The sequence below is a fragment of the Pocillopora verrucosa genome, chromosome 11 (genome assembly GCF_036669915.1).
Source record: "Pocillopora verrucosa isolate sample1 chromosome 11, ASM3666991v2, whole genome shotgun sequence".
Taxonomy (NCBI): Eukaryota; Metazoa; Cnidaria; class Anthozoa; order Scleractinia; family Pocilloporidae; genus Pocillopora; species Pocillopora verrucosa.
In genome coordinates, this window is record NC_089322.1 from 1547346 (window position 1) to 1563624 (window position 16279).

At 40.8% G+C, this 16279-nt stretch overlaps 1 protein-coding gene across 2 annotated transcripts in view; it reads left to right on the forward strand.

Moving 5' to 3' along the window:
- LOC131772188 (A disintegrin and metalloproteinase with thrombospondin motifs 9) overlaps window positions 1-16279 on the forward strand; it is a 47312-nt gene that overhangs the window by 19047 nt on the left and 11986 nt on the right. For both annotated transcript variants that reach the window (XM_059088086.2, XM_059088092.2), the window contains exons 19-47: window positions 151-317; window positions 712-844; window positions 1234-1360; window positions 1919-2123; window positions 2571-2738; window positions 3437-3601; window positions 3819-4037; window positions 4368-4568; window positions 5164-5370; window positions 5702-5863; window positions 5995-6156; window positions 6685-6834; window positions 7096-7257; window positions 7364-7513; window positions 7694-7855; window positions 7955-8104; window positions 8552-8701; window positions 9180-9341; window positions 9440-9589; window positions 10193-10342; window positions 10873-11025; window positions 11549-11701; window positions 12016-12165; window positions 12642-12791; window positions 13524-13673; window positions 13876-14025; window positions 14378-14527; window positions 15354-15503; window positions 15945-16094. In XM_059088086.2, coding sequence (XP_058944069.2) covers window positions 151-317; window positions 712-844; window positions 1234-1360; window positions 1919-2123; window positions 2571-2738; window positions 3437-3601; window positions 3819-4037; window positions 4368-4568; window positions 5164-5370; window positions 5702-5863; window positions 5995-6156; window positions 6685-6834; window positions 7096-7257; window positions 7364-7513; window positions 7694-7855; window positions 7955-8104; window positions 8552-8701; window positions 9180-9341; window positions 9440-9589; window positions 10193-10342; window positions 10873-11025; window positions 11549-11701; window positions 12016-12165; window positions 12642-12791; window positions 13524-13673; window positions 13876-14025; window positions 14378-14527; window positions 15354-15503; window positions 15945-16094 — 4658 coding nt within the window. The remainder of the gene's footprint in view (window positions 1-150; window positions 318-711; window positions 845-1233; window positions 1361-1918; window positions 2124-2570; window positions 2739-3436; window positions 3602-3818; window positions 4038-4367; window positions 4569-5163; window positions 5371-5701; window positions 5864-5994; window positions 6157-6684; window positions 6835-7095; window positions 7258-7363; window positions 7514-7693; window positions 7856-7954; window positions 8105-8551; window positions 8702-9179; window positions 9342-9439; window positions 9590-10192; window positions 10343-10872; window positions 11026-11548; window positions 11702-12015; window positions 12166-12641; window positions 12792-13523; window positions 13674-13875; window positions 14026-14377; window positions 14528-15353; window positions 15504-15944; window positions 16095-16279) is intronic.

Below are 16279 nucleotides of genomic sequence, written 5' to 3' on the forward strand. Positions count from 1 at the left end.
CTTTCAAAGTGCGGGCATCCTAGTTAAATGGAATCTGGTTATACAAGCCAACGGCACAAATTTTTCTCGCTTCACCTCATTTGCTGTCGGTGGGAGTCGATGTACGCTTCATGCAACTGTCCTAAAGTCCTCTCCGTTCCATATTTTCAGCACTTCAGGATCAAAATGATAAGTTCCTTCTCAACGGAGGAATGATTGTGGGGGTCGGAATAAGAGAATTCCGTGTCCCTGGCGCGAAGGTCTGGTACTCAGGTTCTGAAAAAGCGACGGAACAAATAAAGATTTCAGGAAAAGTTACTGAACCAATCAAAGTGCACGTGAGTATACAGTGCAGCCCATCAAATGGTGTCGTTTGAATAGCAACGTCACGTGTCCATGTAAAGGTAATAAGCGAGGGCGTAATTTACTCCCGGTGCAACTGAATTAGGAAACATCTCGTCGACTCTGGTTTAGTCTCTTTACAAACGAGTTTTTTTTTAATAACGTGAGGAAGCGCCCGAAATACTGACCAACAGCGGATACAGAGCGGTAGAAATGGAAAAGAAATAAATAAATTGTAAGAAAAAGGTTCAGTGAACTGACTTGTAAAGTCCCTTTCCCGTCTCAGTTGTTCTGGGCCAGAGAACTCAATCGTTTCGTTTTGTAAATCTTCAAGATTCCCTTTCTCTTGTCTATTTATGAGTTGATCCAAAGGCTTCTTTGATTTCACAGGTTCTTGAAGTTGGTGACGTATTACCTCCCAACATCCACTACTCATTCAATCAAAAGATATCGGAACCAAGAAAGCTTGTATACATGTGGAGCCAGCTTGGACCTTGGACGCAGTGTAATAAACTATGCCGAGGTGGGACAAATATTCCCGCGTGACTTGTCCCAAAAAGCCTAACACTGGCCACGCAGCCACTGTCACACAACACTTGCCTGACAAAATTTACCACTCTACACTCCCCACGACACACCATCTTAGCGTTATGAAGGAATGAATCAGGAGGCACCTAGTCCAGGCCAGGGATGTGTCAATTGCACTCACTAAGTTCTAGTCATTTATAGAAACTTTCTCGAAGTGAGGTGCGCTTTCCAATGTGACACCATGGTGTCACTTTGATCCTTGATTAAGAATCATGGTGCGCATGTCTGGAAAACTAAAAAAAAAGTACATCAACTATGTTCTCATGCTTAAACGCGTTCCTCATTTCTTAAATTTTTTTAAATTTGAAATTCTGTTTTTACCAGGAAAAAGAAACCGCCAACCCAGATGTGTTCGTGCTATTGACAAACAACAAGTGTCAAATTCCCGCTGTGATCAGAGGACTCGTCCGAGCAGTGTATCAGAGCCCTGCAATTTAAGTTGCGTACTCGAGTAAGTAATGCAATTGTTTCAATACTTTTGGTGGGTAAAAGGCTTAATTTCAGTTCTTAAGTTACTTTTACTATAAACTGAAAGGATAAGTAAATAACTTTCCGTCAGGCACACATACAGATGCACAGACAGACAGACAGACAGACAGACAAACAGACAGACAGACAGACAAAGAGATAGACCGAAATACAGACAGACAGACAGACAGACAAAGAGACAGACAGACAAACAGACAGACAGATAGACAGACAGACAGAAATACAGACAGACAGACAAACAGACTAACAAACAGACGGACAGAGAGACAGACGGCATAAGATAATGTCTAACTGATTGACTGCATGATCAACAGACGGACTGAGATAGTAGGACTGAGGGATATACAGAACAAAAGACTGGTTCACATCGTGAATGCCTGAAAGTCTGACGAGAGAGACAATGACTGCCAAACAGACGGACAAACAGAACGATAGATTGAACGATTTATGCTTTAGTAGCTTTAGAGGACAAATTGTAAATGACACAAAAAGAAAGTTGGTTTGTTTCTTAAATTTGCAGATGGAAAATACAGAGCTCAGGAGAGTGCTCTGCACGCTGTGGGGCTGGGAACCAGACACGTATCGTACGGTGCATGCGTATTAGCAGTGACCGCTGGGATATTGTGAAGGACAAACATTGTGCAAAAGGTTCAAAGCCTGCCGTGGTTGTTCAGTGCGAAGGAAAGTGCGAGGGAACCAAGTGGGTCTACTCTGAGTGGTCCAAGGTATTTGAACTGGGGTTAAGATAGTACACGAGTTCTGATTGATAGAGAAAAATGTGTTATAAAAATTAGCAAGGAAGCTCTTTAAACAATTCTTCATTTATTTATTTGACTCCTTCAGGATGCATTTGACTTCCTTGGTGTTTATTTGACCTCTTCAGGTTGCATTTGACTACCCTCAGGTGCCTTTGTCTCCTCCAGAGTGCATTCACCCCTAGGGCATACATTCGGACACCCCTTAGGTGTATTCCATTCTTTTTAGCGTAAATTCTACTTCCCACTAAAGTGAATCCTTCTCCCCTCTCCGTCTCAGGACAATAAAATAACCTGCCAGGTGTCAGCATGGCGCAAGGAAACGTTTCCCCACTATAACGATTCCTACTCTCCCACCAATTAATGAAAACTAGTGTCCATCTTTTTTTTGTTTGTTTTTGTTTTTGTTTTTTTCAGTGCTCAAAGAGTTGTGGTAGAGGAAGACAAAACAGAACGGCAGAATGTATAGACAATTTTGGAGAAAAACTTGAGGATCGAGATTGTCACCCAAGTGACAAACTTTCACTTAATAGACACTGCAATACTTTTAAGTGCCCGTGGTGGACAAAGGGAAACTGGACCTCGGTAATTAAAAAGAGTTCTTGTTTACATTCTCGATTGCTTTATCCTATGGATTTAAAACCATGCTTGTCTGTTTATCCTTTTGCGTGTTTGTCAGGCTATCTGTATCTCTTTCTGTTTGTCGGTCTATCTTCCTGTCTTCCTGATTATCTGTCTGTCTGTCGACCTCTATGCCTGATTGTCTCTCTTTCTGTTCGTCCGTTTGACTGTCTGTCTGTATATTCATTGTCCAACCTCTGCTAAGAACCTTTTCCTAGAAGCAGGCACTCGTCTACAGCAGACAATTTGTCTGACACTGATTGGGGCCTAACTACTTACAGCCTGCATGGGAATGCTGCCAATCTTCCCTTAAATAGTACAATTTGTAGACTGTTTGTTTGGTCAGCTATGCTTGAAATTAATCAGCCAAACCTAACTTTACGTTTGTGAAAAATGATCTAGCAGGGGTCCAGTGCAGACTATCTCCCGGGAGGAGTACTTTCAATATATGAGTGAAAGGACACCAAGAGTTGATGACATTGTAAAGGACCGCAGTATTATGGTTAAAACAAAAAATCGCTCTTGAAACCTTCCGCTCACCGCGTTAGCATCATAACCCCTTGCCTCCCGTCCTATCGCTTGATCATTGTAGCACCTTGCCTCCTCTCGCCAGTATCAAATTCCAACAAATGAGCATCTCATTCATTATTTTCCTCTCCCAGTGTAGTGTGACCTGTGGCTCGGGACAGCGCACCCGTCATGTGACATGTACTGGTGAAAAAGGAACTGTTATGGACACAGCCTGTAATCCGAGTCAGCGGCCAGTCTCGACAAAGTCATGTGACCTCAAAAAGTGTCCGTACTGGTTTGCGGGGAAATGGACGGACGTAAGTTAATTTGAAGTCACTTTGTCTTTGATTAACTTTTTATTTTAAGTGGAAATGATCACCAATTTCAGAAGCTCCTGACTATCATAGAAATTCTCCTTGTCCTTACTGATCACAGAGAATTTAGAGAAATCAGCGTGGAGAGTATGAATGTTGATGTAAGGGTGTAAAAACTTAATCTCGTAGCCGTCTTCCTGATCTTGTTTATCGTTTCCAGTGCTCCAAGACGTGTGACGCGGGTTTTATGACCCGGCGCGTCCTTTGTCAGTCGGGGGAACCCGTCCCTCGAGTGTTGGATGACATCCAGTGCTCCCCCCTGGCCAGACCAATCTCCCGCAAAGAGTGTAAAAGGGAAGACTGCAGAACGATGCTGTTCATGTTTCCAGATTCAGGCGAAAACACGAAGTATTATTGGAGATATTCGTTATGGACGCCGGTAAGTTTCAATAAGTGCATACAGTATAACATTACTGTTGTTTTTACTTCGTTAAGCAATAAAAAGCCAGTGACCAGCGGTCTGCGGCCTACGAGCACGCTCTCGTGTTTGGGTTTTGTCGTACGGCCTCTTTTAGGGCAGCCGCTTTTGGAAAAACTTGTTGAAGTCCTCGTTAAGTTGTTTGAGTGGTTGGTAAATTGTCCTACATCTTCCTCCCTTGTTTTTTTTTTCGCGTTTTATCGGATATTTTTCTTTCACCTTTTTTTAAAAGTTAATATCTTGCTGTCGTCGTTGTTGTTGTTGCTAATTTTATGAAATGTTTTTCTCTAGTGTTCTGCGACGTGCGGAGAGAAGCCTGGGACACGCTATCGTGATGTTGAATGCGTGAAGGTGAAGCCTGGGTACGAGACTGCTGTAGAAAAGCAGGAGTTGGTCAATAAGAAGTATTGCGAAGAAAAAAAGAAACCCGCTAACAGACAAGAATGCAAAGTCCTACCGTGCACAAGCTGGAAACACGGGTCCTGGGGCAGAGTAAGGATCTTTTTGCCTCCTACCTTCTTTGCTTGAATTTTTTTTCAATACAGTTTCTACGATTCATTTGCAAGTTTCATGTCAAAGATCACACACTCAAGTTTCTTTAACAGAAAAAAAAGTTCCTCCAAAATGATGCGTTGAGAATTATTTCTAACGAGATTGAAGTTGTTTAGAGATGCGATGAAGTCTCAAATGTTTGAAAAATTTTATCAAAGGGAAAAAGAAAGAAAAGAAGTTTTTCTCATTAAAACAAAATCTTCAAGCCTCAGAGACGGTTATGTTGTCTCACATAATAAATTAATATATTTTGTCTACTATCAAGAAATACCCGAGAAACCATGGAACTATGATTACTATTGTTGGGAGATTCATGGTTACTATTCTTAGGAGGTAACCATGGTTACTATTCTCAGGGTAATCATAGTTACTATTCTCAGGGTAACCATGGTAACAGGCGATGGTCAAACATGCCTCCTCGGAGTTATAGAAACGGTTCTAGTAGCCCCACGCTGCTGAAACCAGGATAAGTTCCAGATTTGTTTGCTTCAATAGGTTTGCCTTCAGATTTTATCTAATCTTTGTTCAATTGCAGTGCTCTCAGCCTTGTGGCTGGGGTTTTCAGCTTCGTGTAGTCAAGTGCACATATGACAACTGGAAAATAACAAAAGACGAAAATTGCGATCAAAGAATCCGCCCAAAGAACAGGAGAGATTGTCAGATCAACCCGTGTAAATCAACTACGCCAGCTCCGACGACTCCGCAAGAAAAACCGAGTTGGAAGGAAGGAACGTGGAGCGAGGTAAAATTGATTCTTTTTTAACATCACTTGTTTCTGCGTTGAATCATACCTGTTTGTTTTCAATTCTTATTTAATACCTTTAACTCCCATGAGTGATCAAGACAGAATTTCTCCTGACAATATCATTACAATATCAAGCTGTCAAGTGATGAAAACAAAGAAAAATATCAACTAGGGGATAATCAGTTGATCCAATACCAAATGCTCCGAACTAGCACCACAAGATTTATATGTCAGACAGTAAGGAGAATTACTAATGAGATCGTGGGAGTTGAAGGATTGAAAGGATTACCACCGGTCACTTCAATCTAGATTAGTTTGTTCCTTTCAGTGTTCTGTCACGTGTGGTCAAGGTGAAAGACATCGGGAAATCAGCTGTAGTCATGACAATGGTCAGATCAGCAGCGACTGCGATCCTAACTCCAAACCAGCCAGCGTTATGGAATGCGTTTTACGAGCATGCCCCGTATGGCACGAAGAACCATGGAGTGAGGTACGTAGTGAAGGCTTATTTTGGAAGGAGAACGTTTGAAACTTTCTTTTACCTGTCGTGCTTAGAATGGAAGATTACAGGGTAAAATCCAACCTCGTATAGAGCAATACATCCACTTTTCTTCTCTGCAGTGTTCAGTCTCCTGCGGGGAAGGCACCAGACAACGAAGTGTTGATTGTAGATTCGCAAATGGCCAGTTAAGCCTCGGATGTGACAAGAAAAAGAGACCTACGACTAAAGAGGCCTGCAACATAAGACCGTGTCCTACATGGATGACAGGGGACTGGGGCAGTGTAAGTTATCCCTCTGGCGCAATTTCTCAACATATAAACCTAGTCATGAGCGAGATTCTATGTGCTTATTAAACAAGCGGGAGGGATTCATGGGAAAAAGTTAGGCCTGAGGTAACCGTATGTCGAGCATCGTCCGTTCCCAACCAAACTCAAGCAAGAAGAAATTTCATCAAATGCCACTATATCTTCTGAATGTTGAGTTTATGTTTGAGTCTAAAAAGGACGCGTTGAAATACATGAGAAGGGCATGCGCTGGATTACTAAAAATAATATTCTTATTAAATATTTTCCTTTTTTTTCCTTTGCTTTAAAATAAGAAACTTACAATTCATCGAAAACGCGATTTTCTTTTTAAGTTTACTTGCACTATAAGAATTCATGTTCTCGGGGCCAAAACGGCTTTCTCCGGACTAATTCACGTCAACTGGTCCTTACACAAGTGAGCTTACACTATGATGTCATTGTTCTATCGAGTTGCATAGAGCATGGCCTTATGGGTCTTATGAAAAGAAACATTTTATTTCACAGTGTTCAGTAACTTGTGGGGCAGGAACTAAAGCTCGTTCCGTGGAGTGCAGTGACAGAGATATCAAATGTGATCCCGGGACAAAACCCGAAACCATTAGCAATTGTGACCTGAAAGAGTGTCCGCAATGGATAACAAGCCCATGGGAAGAGGTATTTTCACTCTCTCACAATACTTTTTGACTTGAAAGAAAATTTAATGAATTTTAATTTAAATTTTTAAGGATTTTTTTTACTTTGTGATATTTCACACTATTATTTTTTTAGAAATAGAACACACTATAAAATGTATCCTTACTATTCGAACAACGGGGTTTGATTAAAGAAAGCCATACGGCGAAATGAATACATTTCCATATTTTTAATGGTGTACTTAGAAGTAACAGTTGATCTATGTTATTTTGTTTACGTTAGTGTTCCGTTTCTTGCGGAGAAGGCATAAGAAAACGTCAAGTTGATTGCAAATCTACAGATGGACAACGGAGTCTTGGATGTGATCTGAAAATCAAACCTGCAGTAAAAGAGGGCTGCAACATTAGACCGTGTCCCTCGTGGATGACTGGGGCCTGGGGCAAAGTAAGAATTCTATTTAGATCTGTCAATCATTTAATTCAATTTTTTTGAAGGGCTTCAAATACACATTTATGGCATCAGTCGCTGATTTCTTTTTCTTGTCCTTCAGTGTTCAGTGACTTGTGGTTCAGGAGTAAAGGTACGCACAGTTGAATGCAGTGATAAAGATGTACCATGCGATACTAAAACAAAACCGCTGGCCAAGGAGCGCTGTGTTCTTAGGGCATGCCCACAGTGGATCACAAGCCCCTGGGAAGAGGTAATTGTATACATGCATATACTTTTCATTGAAAGGCTTAACATATTATGCATGTGGATATTTTACAAGGTGCATCGTATTTTTCAAGTACAAAGGCTCCTAAACAAGTCATTTTCGTTTCATTTTTCCTCTTTTCCGTTGGTACTTTTGACGAGGGTGGACGTATTTCTTTTTCTTTAGTGCTCAGTCTCCTGCGGTGAAGGCACAAGGCAACGCAGTGTTGAGTGTAAACTGGAGACTGGACAATTGAGTCCCGGATGTGATGAAAGAATCAGACCATCTGCCAAAGAGGCCTGCAACATTAGGCCATGCCCTACATGGATGACGGGAGAATGGGGCAAAGTGAGTGGTCTTATTGGACTTAAATTTAGAGAATTCTAGAATATTTTACATAAATTTAAGTGAGTGAACCACTTAAGCGCTATTGTTTCTCTTTGGTAGTGTTCAGTAACATGTGGCTCTGGAATGAATTTTCGCTCAGTCGAATGCAGTGACGAAGACATACAATGTGATATCAGAACGAAACCACGGAACACACAACGATGTGATCTTCGGGCGTGTCCACGATGGATCACTGGTCAATGGGGGCAGGCAAGACAGAATTTGCTTATCATATGTCGTTTTTTGTCAAAACGATCAAATTGAATATACTAGGCATTGAAGAGAGTCTCTTAAATAGAGGGCTCTCAACTAATTCTTGGAAAATAGAGGGAATGGTTTTAAAAACTACAAAGGGAAGAGGGAACCTCCCCTCTCTTTATATCTTTCCTTCGAGGCTTAACAAGACACGTGCTGACTTCAGTCTTTTAACTTATTCCCGGAAACAATGAAACGCCATTTACTATCATAGAAATAGAAGGAGGTAGTGATACAGAGTCTAATTTTTATTAGATGATCTGATCAAATATTTTAGATAAGCTGATGCAATTTTTTTTTGTTAACACTCTGCTACTTTCCTCTCTTTATCGTGTTTAGATAGAATCACACAATCTAATGTATGTCGCTGCTGTAAGAAAATTTTCTTCTTTCCTTTTACAGTGCTCGGTAACTTGTGGATTAGGGACCAAAATGCGTTCAGTGGAATGCAGTGATAAAGAAATAAGCTGTGATTCTGAAACGAAGCCGTTGACGACTGAGCGATGCGATCTTAAAGCTTGTCCGCGGTGGAATGCAGGGCTATGGGGAGAGGTGAGACCAAATTTACGTAACACAGCAGTTAAACGCAAGAGGATCAATTCGACCGGCCGTGCGCCAATTTCCCGCCACAGAACTCTGGGAAAAACCGCTGACACAGAAAATATGCGAGGAAAAATAAAAAATTCGCCAAAATCTATATAAGGATACAAAAGTAGGGAAAAAAATGAAAACTCGAAGCTTTTCGACTTTCCCTGGCTGTCGATTCACAATTTTCTTTCTAACTTTATCAAAAAAAGTTTGTTTGCTTCTTAAACAACTTGACATATTGATTTGTGTAGTTGTCTAAAGCTCTTGTAAAATAACGTGGCGGTGACGTCCTAGAAGCATGCCACTAGGCTACTACAACGTTCGCTCATGCGCACATGTGGTCCACTTTCTTAATTTATGCCCCACGTAGAGCAAAACTATTATGCATTGCATTAGATGAAATTCCAAATTAAGTTGCGCGCTATCTCTCTCTTTTTTGTAGTGTTCGGTCTCCTGCGGAAATGGTTCAAGGCTGAGAACTGTGGATTGTAGATTACCAAATGGTCGCTTAAGTCCCGGATGTGACAAAGAAAATCAACCCTCAGCCAAAGAGGCATGTAACATTAGACCGTGTCCTACATGGATGACAGGAGAATGGGGCCGAGTAAGTAGTCCTTTTAAAATCGTTTTCTGCGCAAATTTTACCTCTGCATGTGGTTGGATATTGATAAATTTTCTTTCGTTCTTCTGATGAATATCAAGTGCTCTGTGACATGTGGCTTAGGAGTGAAGACTCGCTCAGTGGAATGCAGTGACATAGACATACCATGCGATGTTTTAACGAAACCAGACACCTTACAGAGATGTGATCTTGCTAAATGTCCACAATGGGAGGCAGGTCCATGGGGAGAGGTATGTAACACAAAAAACTGCGGAAAAAAAAACGGGGGGGGGGAATCATCCAGTCACAATTCTACCACAGAAACTCGCGTCTGGTAACCCAACAGCTTTGTCGTGTATCCTTCACGTAGAATATCAAAGCTAAGCCCGCAAAGTCCATAACTCGAGTCACAAAAATTTTGCAAAACAAAACAATCAGTCCGCGCAACGTGCTTGCATCAATTGTATGGCAGACGGTGAGGAGAATTAAATTACTAATTACATCTTGGGAGCAATAGGGCTAACTAATTAGAAGCTGACTAAAACCAATTCCGACTTGGGTTCTTCAAGCAAACTGCTTTCACTTGTTCTGGTTCTTGTCACCACCCTTTCATTGTTTGATTGTTTTTAACCCTGTGACCCCTAAGAGTGATCAGCATCCAATATCTCCTTACAATATCACTCCTGAATCAAACATTAAGGTCACGAAAATAAAGGCAATAATTGCCAACAAGAGAAGCTCTTGATTGTTGAGCAAATTCTCCTTATCAGCACCTTAAGAAATGTATAGAGAACAGTATGGAGAATATGTAAACTGATGTTAGAGTTTAAAGAGTAATACTGTTCTTTTTTCAGTGCTCAGTGACGTGCGGCTCAGGAGTTAAAAGTCGGAACGTGGCTTGCGTTGGAATCAGTTCCAATTGTAACACAAGAACCAAACCACGCTCTACGTTGAGGTGTAACAACTTCCCTTGTCCGAAATGGAGAACAGGGTTGTGGAGTAAGGTATTAATGAATGCCTTTGTGGCGAACGCACCGATTTATTTTCAAATTTTAATTGCTTAACCAGTTTTTCTGAAATTAAGGAAAAATGATTCAAATAACAGTAATTTACAATGATAACAAACAAGGTAAATGAAATCGAACGAAGAAAGGACAGAAATAATCTAGCTGGCGGCTAACATACTAATACAAAACGATATAGGGACACTAGAGGAGAAATCGCGTCACTTATCCAACCAATCAGATGCAAAACTAAAAATCAAGAAGGACCAGGTCACCTTCGTTTACCCGCGCTGTTGGCAGTTTGGTTGTCAAGTTACTTTGAGTTTTCAGTGCCTTTTGAACTTAGTAATTCTTTCCTGAGTGGCCGTTGTCATTACCTTGGTTATTGAAAAGCACTCCAAGATAAGAACTAAGTAAGTCATTGAAAGCTGGCACAAGCTTGTTGATAACTGTAAGCATGTTTTACTACTGATTATTGAAGTGTTGACCTAGTAATGTCTTTTGACCCCTCTCATGTGACTGATTTTTAGTGCTCAAAGTCTTGTGGGAAGGGAACTAAGACACGCAAAGTGGATTGTGTCGGAGGCCTGGACCATCAATGTGATCCCACGAGCAAACCGGCTTCAACGGCCGAATGTGATCATGGGCGCTGCTCAAAATGGAGTGTTGGAGAATGGCAAAAGGTAATTAATTGTCAGTAATTATCACTTGCTGTAGTAATCATTGTTGTTACTGGTTTTATTTTGATGCTGTTGTTGTTTTTGTTTTTGATGATAGTGGTTGTTGTTATTTTTTTTGCCACGTTTTCGTCGTTGTCGGTTTTATTGTCGTTGTTGCTGTTGTTTTGAGCTTTGTTGTTAAAGTTGCCGTTATTGTTGTCGTTGTTATTTTCAAAGCTTTCATTCACGCTGCAAGGATGGTCACGGAATTGTTCCATCGAGGGGTCCAAACTTTGATTCAGATAACGCAAAAACCGTTTTTTTCTCTTTTACACTTAAGCATAAATAATGTAAGAAATAATTCAAGATTAAGATTGAGATCAACTTAATTTATGATTAATACCTTGAGTTTACCGTTGATAGCGACTTAAAACAGTGAGACTAACGGCTTTTATTCATCTGTCAAGTAACCACGGTGAACAAACACACCTTTTATATCAAGGAATCCTATAAAGGAAAAAAAATCATTCTTGTTTATTGTTTCTAGTGCTCTGTGACTTGTGGCCGAGGCTGGCAATTTCGTAAAGTGGTATGTGTTGGAAGCAGTATACGGTCATGTGACTATAGAAACCAGCCAGATATTTACGCCCAATGCAACATGGGGCCGTGTCCTGTATGGCAGGCGGGAGACTGGGAAACGGTAAGGAAATTCTGTTTTTGTGACTGAGATTTTAGTAGGATGTCTTGGAGTGCCCAATTAATATCATAACTCATCTTCTCCTGCTTGAAAGATCGCGCAAAAATCCCCTCAGAGATTGAGCGAAAACTTTCCTGATGAATAGTATTGAGAAGACCTCCCACCTAAGTAAACGGGCTGGAATTTATTTCGTAGGCAGAAAAAAATAAAAATTTAGTCCGCCAGTCAGGTCAGTCCGGTTTTCGTGCTAACAAACGTTCGCCCAATTCTGATAAAAAATACTAGAGGTTGACAAATGAAATTTGTTTTCTTTGCAGTGTTCAGTTTCCTGCGGAAATGGTGAAAAAAGACGTACAGTTACATGTAGTGGAGGGGCAGGGAATTGTAACGCAAGAAACAAACCGCTTGCCATAACCAGCTGTAATCTTGGTGCTTGTCCTGTTTGGAGATTTGATGCATGGAGTCGGGTAACATATTTTGCATTTACATGTTGCGAATCTTATTTTTAAAAAAATTAAATTTTTCTGAAAAATATTAAAACAAAGAAAGATTTGAACAAATCTGAGCCTACACAAACATGATAGCCGTACTCTTCGTTGCAAGGGCTATGAAGGAAACTTTCCTTAAATATGCACGTGTATTCACCTATTTGCCATCAGGATATACGCTCGAAAGGTCTTGAAATTAGTCAGTAAGGCTGCGTAACGTTCTTGAAAAGACTTCGTAGGGGTTATCGGAAAGTCTTCCTGAGGTTGCAGAACTGTCCAGCTAAAAAAAAGGTTTTAAATTAGAGGCCTTCTTATGAAACACGGTCTTGTACGGAGTCTCACACTTCCAATAAAGTTCTTATTGTAACTTCATCAGTTGATTTAATTTTGTTGATTTCAAAAACAGTTTCATACAATTAAATGGATTTTAAAGCACACTTCTTACCCTTTTACAGTGCTCGGTGTCCTGCGGAACTGGGAGAAGGAAGCGCATTGTTTACTGCAGTGGAGGAAGAAACAAATGTGACAAGGGAAGCAAACCAGAGGCGATAACGTCCTGTAACCTTAGCAAGTGTCCTGAGTGGAAAGTCGGTGACTGGAACCAGGTAAATGCAGAGAAAGAAATTAGTTCTTAGAAACATGCTTGTTCTTTGGGGTGAATTCGAAGTGCCCTCTATAGTCGTCGGAATAACTTCGTAGATCATCGGAACTGCCGTTGATGTCAAAAACAAAATGATGATACAGGATCCTAACTTAATTTTATTCAAAGCAAATGAAAACTTAAGAGTGCTTTTCGATTGAGTGTTAACATCGAAGGGCAATTTTTCATTCAGAGTCAAAAGTAATGTGAAATTGCATTTGTTTTTTTTTCGCAATCTGATTGGCCCAGATAACTCGCGCCATCCCCTCAACCAACAAGATTTAAAACTACAACCAATCGGCATCCACATTTTCCCGCGCTTGAGAAATTTAATTTTCTATACTTAGAATTCTGATTGGCTCCTGGTGATATTTTCTGTCTTCTTATTGGCTTGATTACTCTGCCCTTGGTTTACGACTGTCAATCGAAAAGCGGTCTAAAATCGAAACCAATATACTAACAATGGCTCATTAGCACTAAGTTGCCGATGACAATCCAAAGTAAAAACATGTAACTGCGCTCTGGCGAGGGAAATCGCGGGAAGGCAGGTCACCATCGGTTTGAGTTCTGCATTTGATTGGTTGGGAAGGTGTACAAGTTTTCTAGACCAACTAGAGAGCCTAGTAAAGCCAATACAACGAAGGCAATCCCTGATTTCTTTTGTCGTTAAATTTAAAATTTCTTCTAAATGTCACAGTGTTCAGTGTCTTGCGGAACTGGAGTAAAAGAACGTTCAGTTGAATGCAGTGGAGGAAGAGGCAAGTGTGATGCAAGAACTGAACCCGAAGCCAAGACGAGCTGCAACCTTGGCACCTGTCCTGAATGGAAATTTGGTCCGTGGAGTAAGGTAAGCACCTGGGTCTTTTTGGCATTTATGAGCATATTACTTGCTTAGGAACAGAGAATCTTAGAGGGGGAGGGGAGGTAGAGGAAACATAGCGCGAGGGTTATTCGAAAAAGACAATTTTGAAGGAGTCTGTCCTAATTGTTTCACGTCAATTTGTTTTCCTTCAGGAAAATAACAAAATGTTCTCTGTCCTGATTTGTAGTGTTCGGTGTCATGTGGAAATGGCAAAATAGAGCGCACTGTTGAGTGTTCAGGAGGTAGAAACAATTGTGACTTTGAAACTAAACCACGGGCCATAGCCAGCTGTAATCTTGGCTCCTGTCCTGTGTGGATCACTGGCGAATGGACCCAGGTGAGATGAATATAGTTAAAGTCAATTAGAAGAAACCTGCAATGCAAGATTCTAGGGTGAAAATAGTCCTGAACAGAAACTGCATAACAACTGATCCATTGGAAACTGAAACAGGATTCATGAACATGTCTTTGAATCGATCGCATGGAATTCGACATTCTTCGGACATATTCGCTAAAGCCATGTATGCGTGATGTTTTCGGGTGTTTGCAGGGGTTGGGTAGGGAGGGGTATAGGGTGGCGTTGATAAAATGGCTCGTGAAAGTTGAAAATATTTCTTTTATATCCCGATGTAATTATACACGGTAAGGTTGTCTTGGTTTGCATTCTTAATCGTTTTCCCGTCTTGTAGTGCTCTGTCACCTGTGGAGATGGCAACAGAAGGCGATCCGTGTCATGTAGTGGAGGATTAAGTAAGTGCAACCCTAAGAACAAACCAGAAGCTGTTTCTCATTGTAACCTTGGAGCTTGCCCTGAATGGAGAACGAGCCAATGGAGTAAGGTAGGCTCTTTCTTCTACTCATCTGTTTCTAGTTTAGATTCATAACTGATTAATCCATTACACCCTAATATCAATAGAGAAAAATTTTTTTTTTTCGTCTTGTCATGAGTGTGGGACAAAGAAAAAATTCTGAGTCCCCATGAGAAATCGAACCTCAGACCTTCGGATTCCGCGCTCCGATGCTCTAACCACTGAGCCACAGGGACTCCACTGTGAGCAAGGTCTATTACGAAGTTCATATGACATGTTTCCTTCATACTGCTAGGATCAACAATGTTGATAGCGTAATGTTTGTAGGTAGAAATAAGAGAGATGGTAAGTTTTGAGCTCGGTAAAAAAATAGAGAAAGATGTTTTTGAATTGGTAAACTAATATTAGTTTGCAAGTTCTTCATGCTGTTCTCTATACGTCTACTATGGTACTTACATAGAGAACTTGCCTAATAATCAAGAGCTTCTTTAGTTCGCAATCATTACCTCTGTTCTCACGACCTTAATATTTGATCCAGGGGTGATATTGTTGTGAGAAACTGAATACTCATCACTCTCAGGGGTTGAAGGGTAAGATCGTATCATAATAAAGGCACCTGAAGAACCAAGAGGATTAAAATAATCAATCAGAATAAATTAACTGCTATAAAAAACCCACTAGAATTTTAATAACCTTATGTCAACGGCTTCCAACGCGAGAAACTATATGCTACGGAGTCGCGACTGTTCTAAAGCTTGGATCTGATTGGTTGAGAGGGTGGCACAAGTTTTGTAAACCAATGAAATAATGCAACACAATTACTTGAAATTACGCTCACAGAGATTACTATTATTAGTGTTCAGTTACTTGTGGGAGTGGCTTTAAACAGCGCACGGTCCAATGCAGCAGATTGGATGTAACTTGTGATCCAAGCAAGAAACCAATAACAACGATGGACTGTGATCTTGCTGAATGTCCAAAATGGCGGACAGGCCAATGGAGTGGGGTTAGCGACCTTTCCATTCTTATTCATGCCACGTGGACCTGATATATGGCCTGTTTTGAAATTTTCAATAAGCTTTGTGAATGTATTTTGAGCTGCATCTTTCTTTCCACCCCCCCCCCCTTCCTATTCATGCGCGACGCATGTGATCTGATCAATTGGCCAATCGTATTAAGAGATCTAAAACTTGACATTGAGGTTGACGGGGACATTTCCGTGGACACTTGCGTAGTTCGGTTCATTTTATGAGATTTTTTTATTACAAATTTGTCGCTTAATTTTCATTTGGAGTTTAACGAAGGATCTATAGGCAACCAAATGTGGCGTTTAACACGAAATCATAGCTAGCTTGGGTTTCAGTGCACAAAACGGACTCAAACTAATTCTTTTCCGCTGAGTAAGAGAAATATACGACTTCTTAACAGAGGTGCTCTTGACTTGCAGTGTTCCGTCACCTGTGGAGATGGGAACAAAAAGCGTTCCGTGTCATGCAGTGGAGGAAGGAATAAATGTGATTCCAGCAGCAAACCGGAAGCTGTTTCTCGTTGTAACCTTGGAGCTTGTCCTGAATGGTTAGCAGCTGAATGGAGCCAGGTAGGACGACTGTCTTTTTAAACCCAATTCATTCGCTTATTATCGAAATGCGCTGACAAGAGGTGTTGAAAAGCAACCAATCAGAGCGGAGTATAATGCTTCGTAAGGTGACGGGCATGTAGTTGACTATTGCCTAAGACTGGCAGCGTGCAATCGAAACGTCGTTATCTAAATCGGTAGTGAAT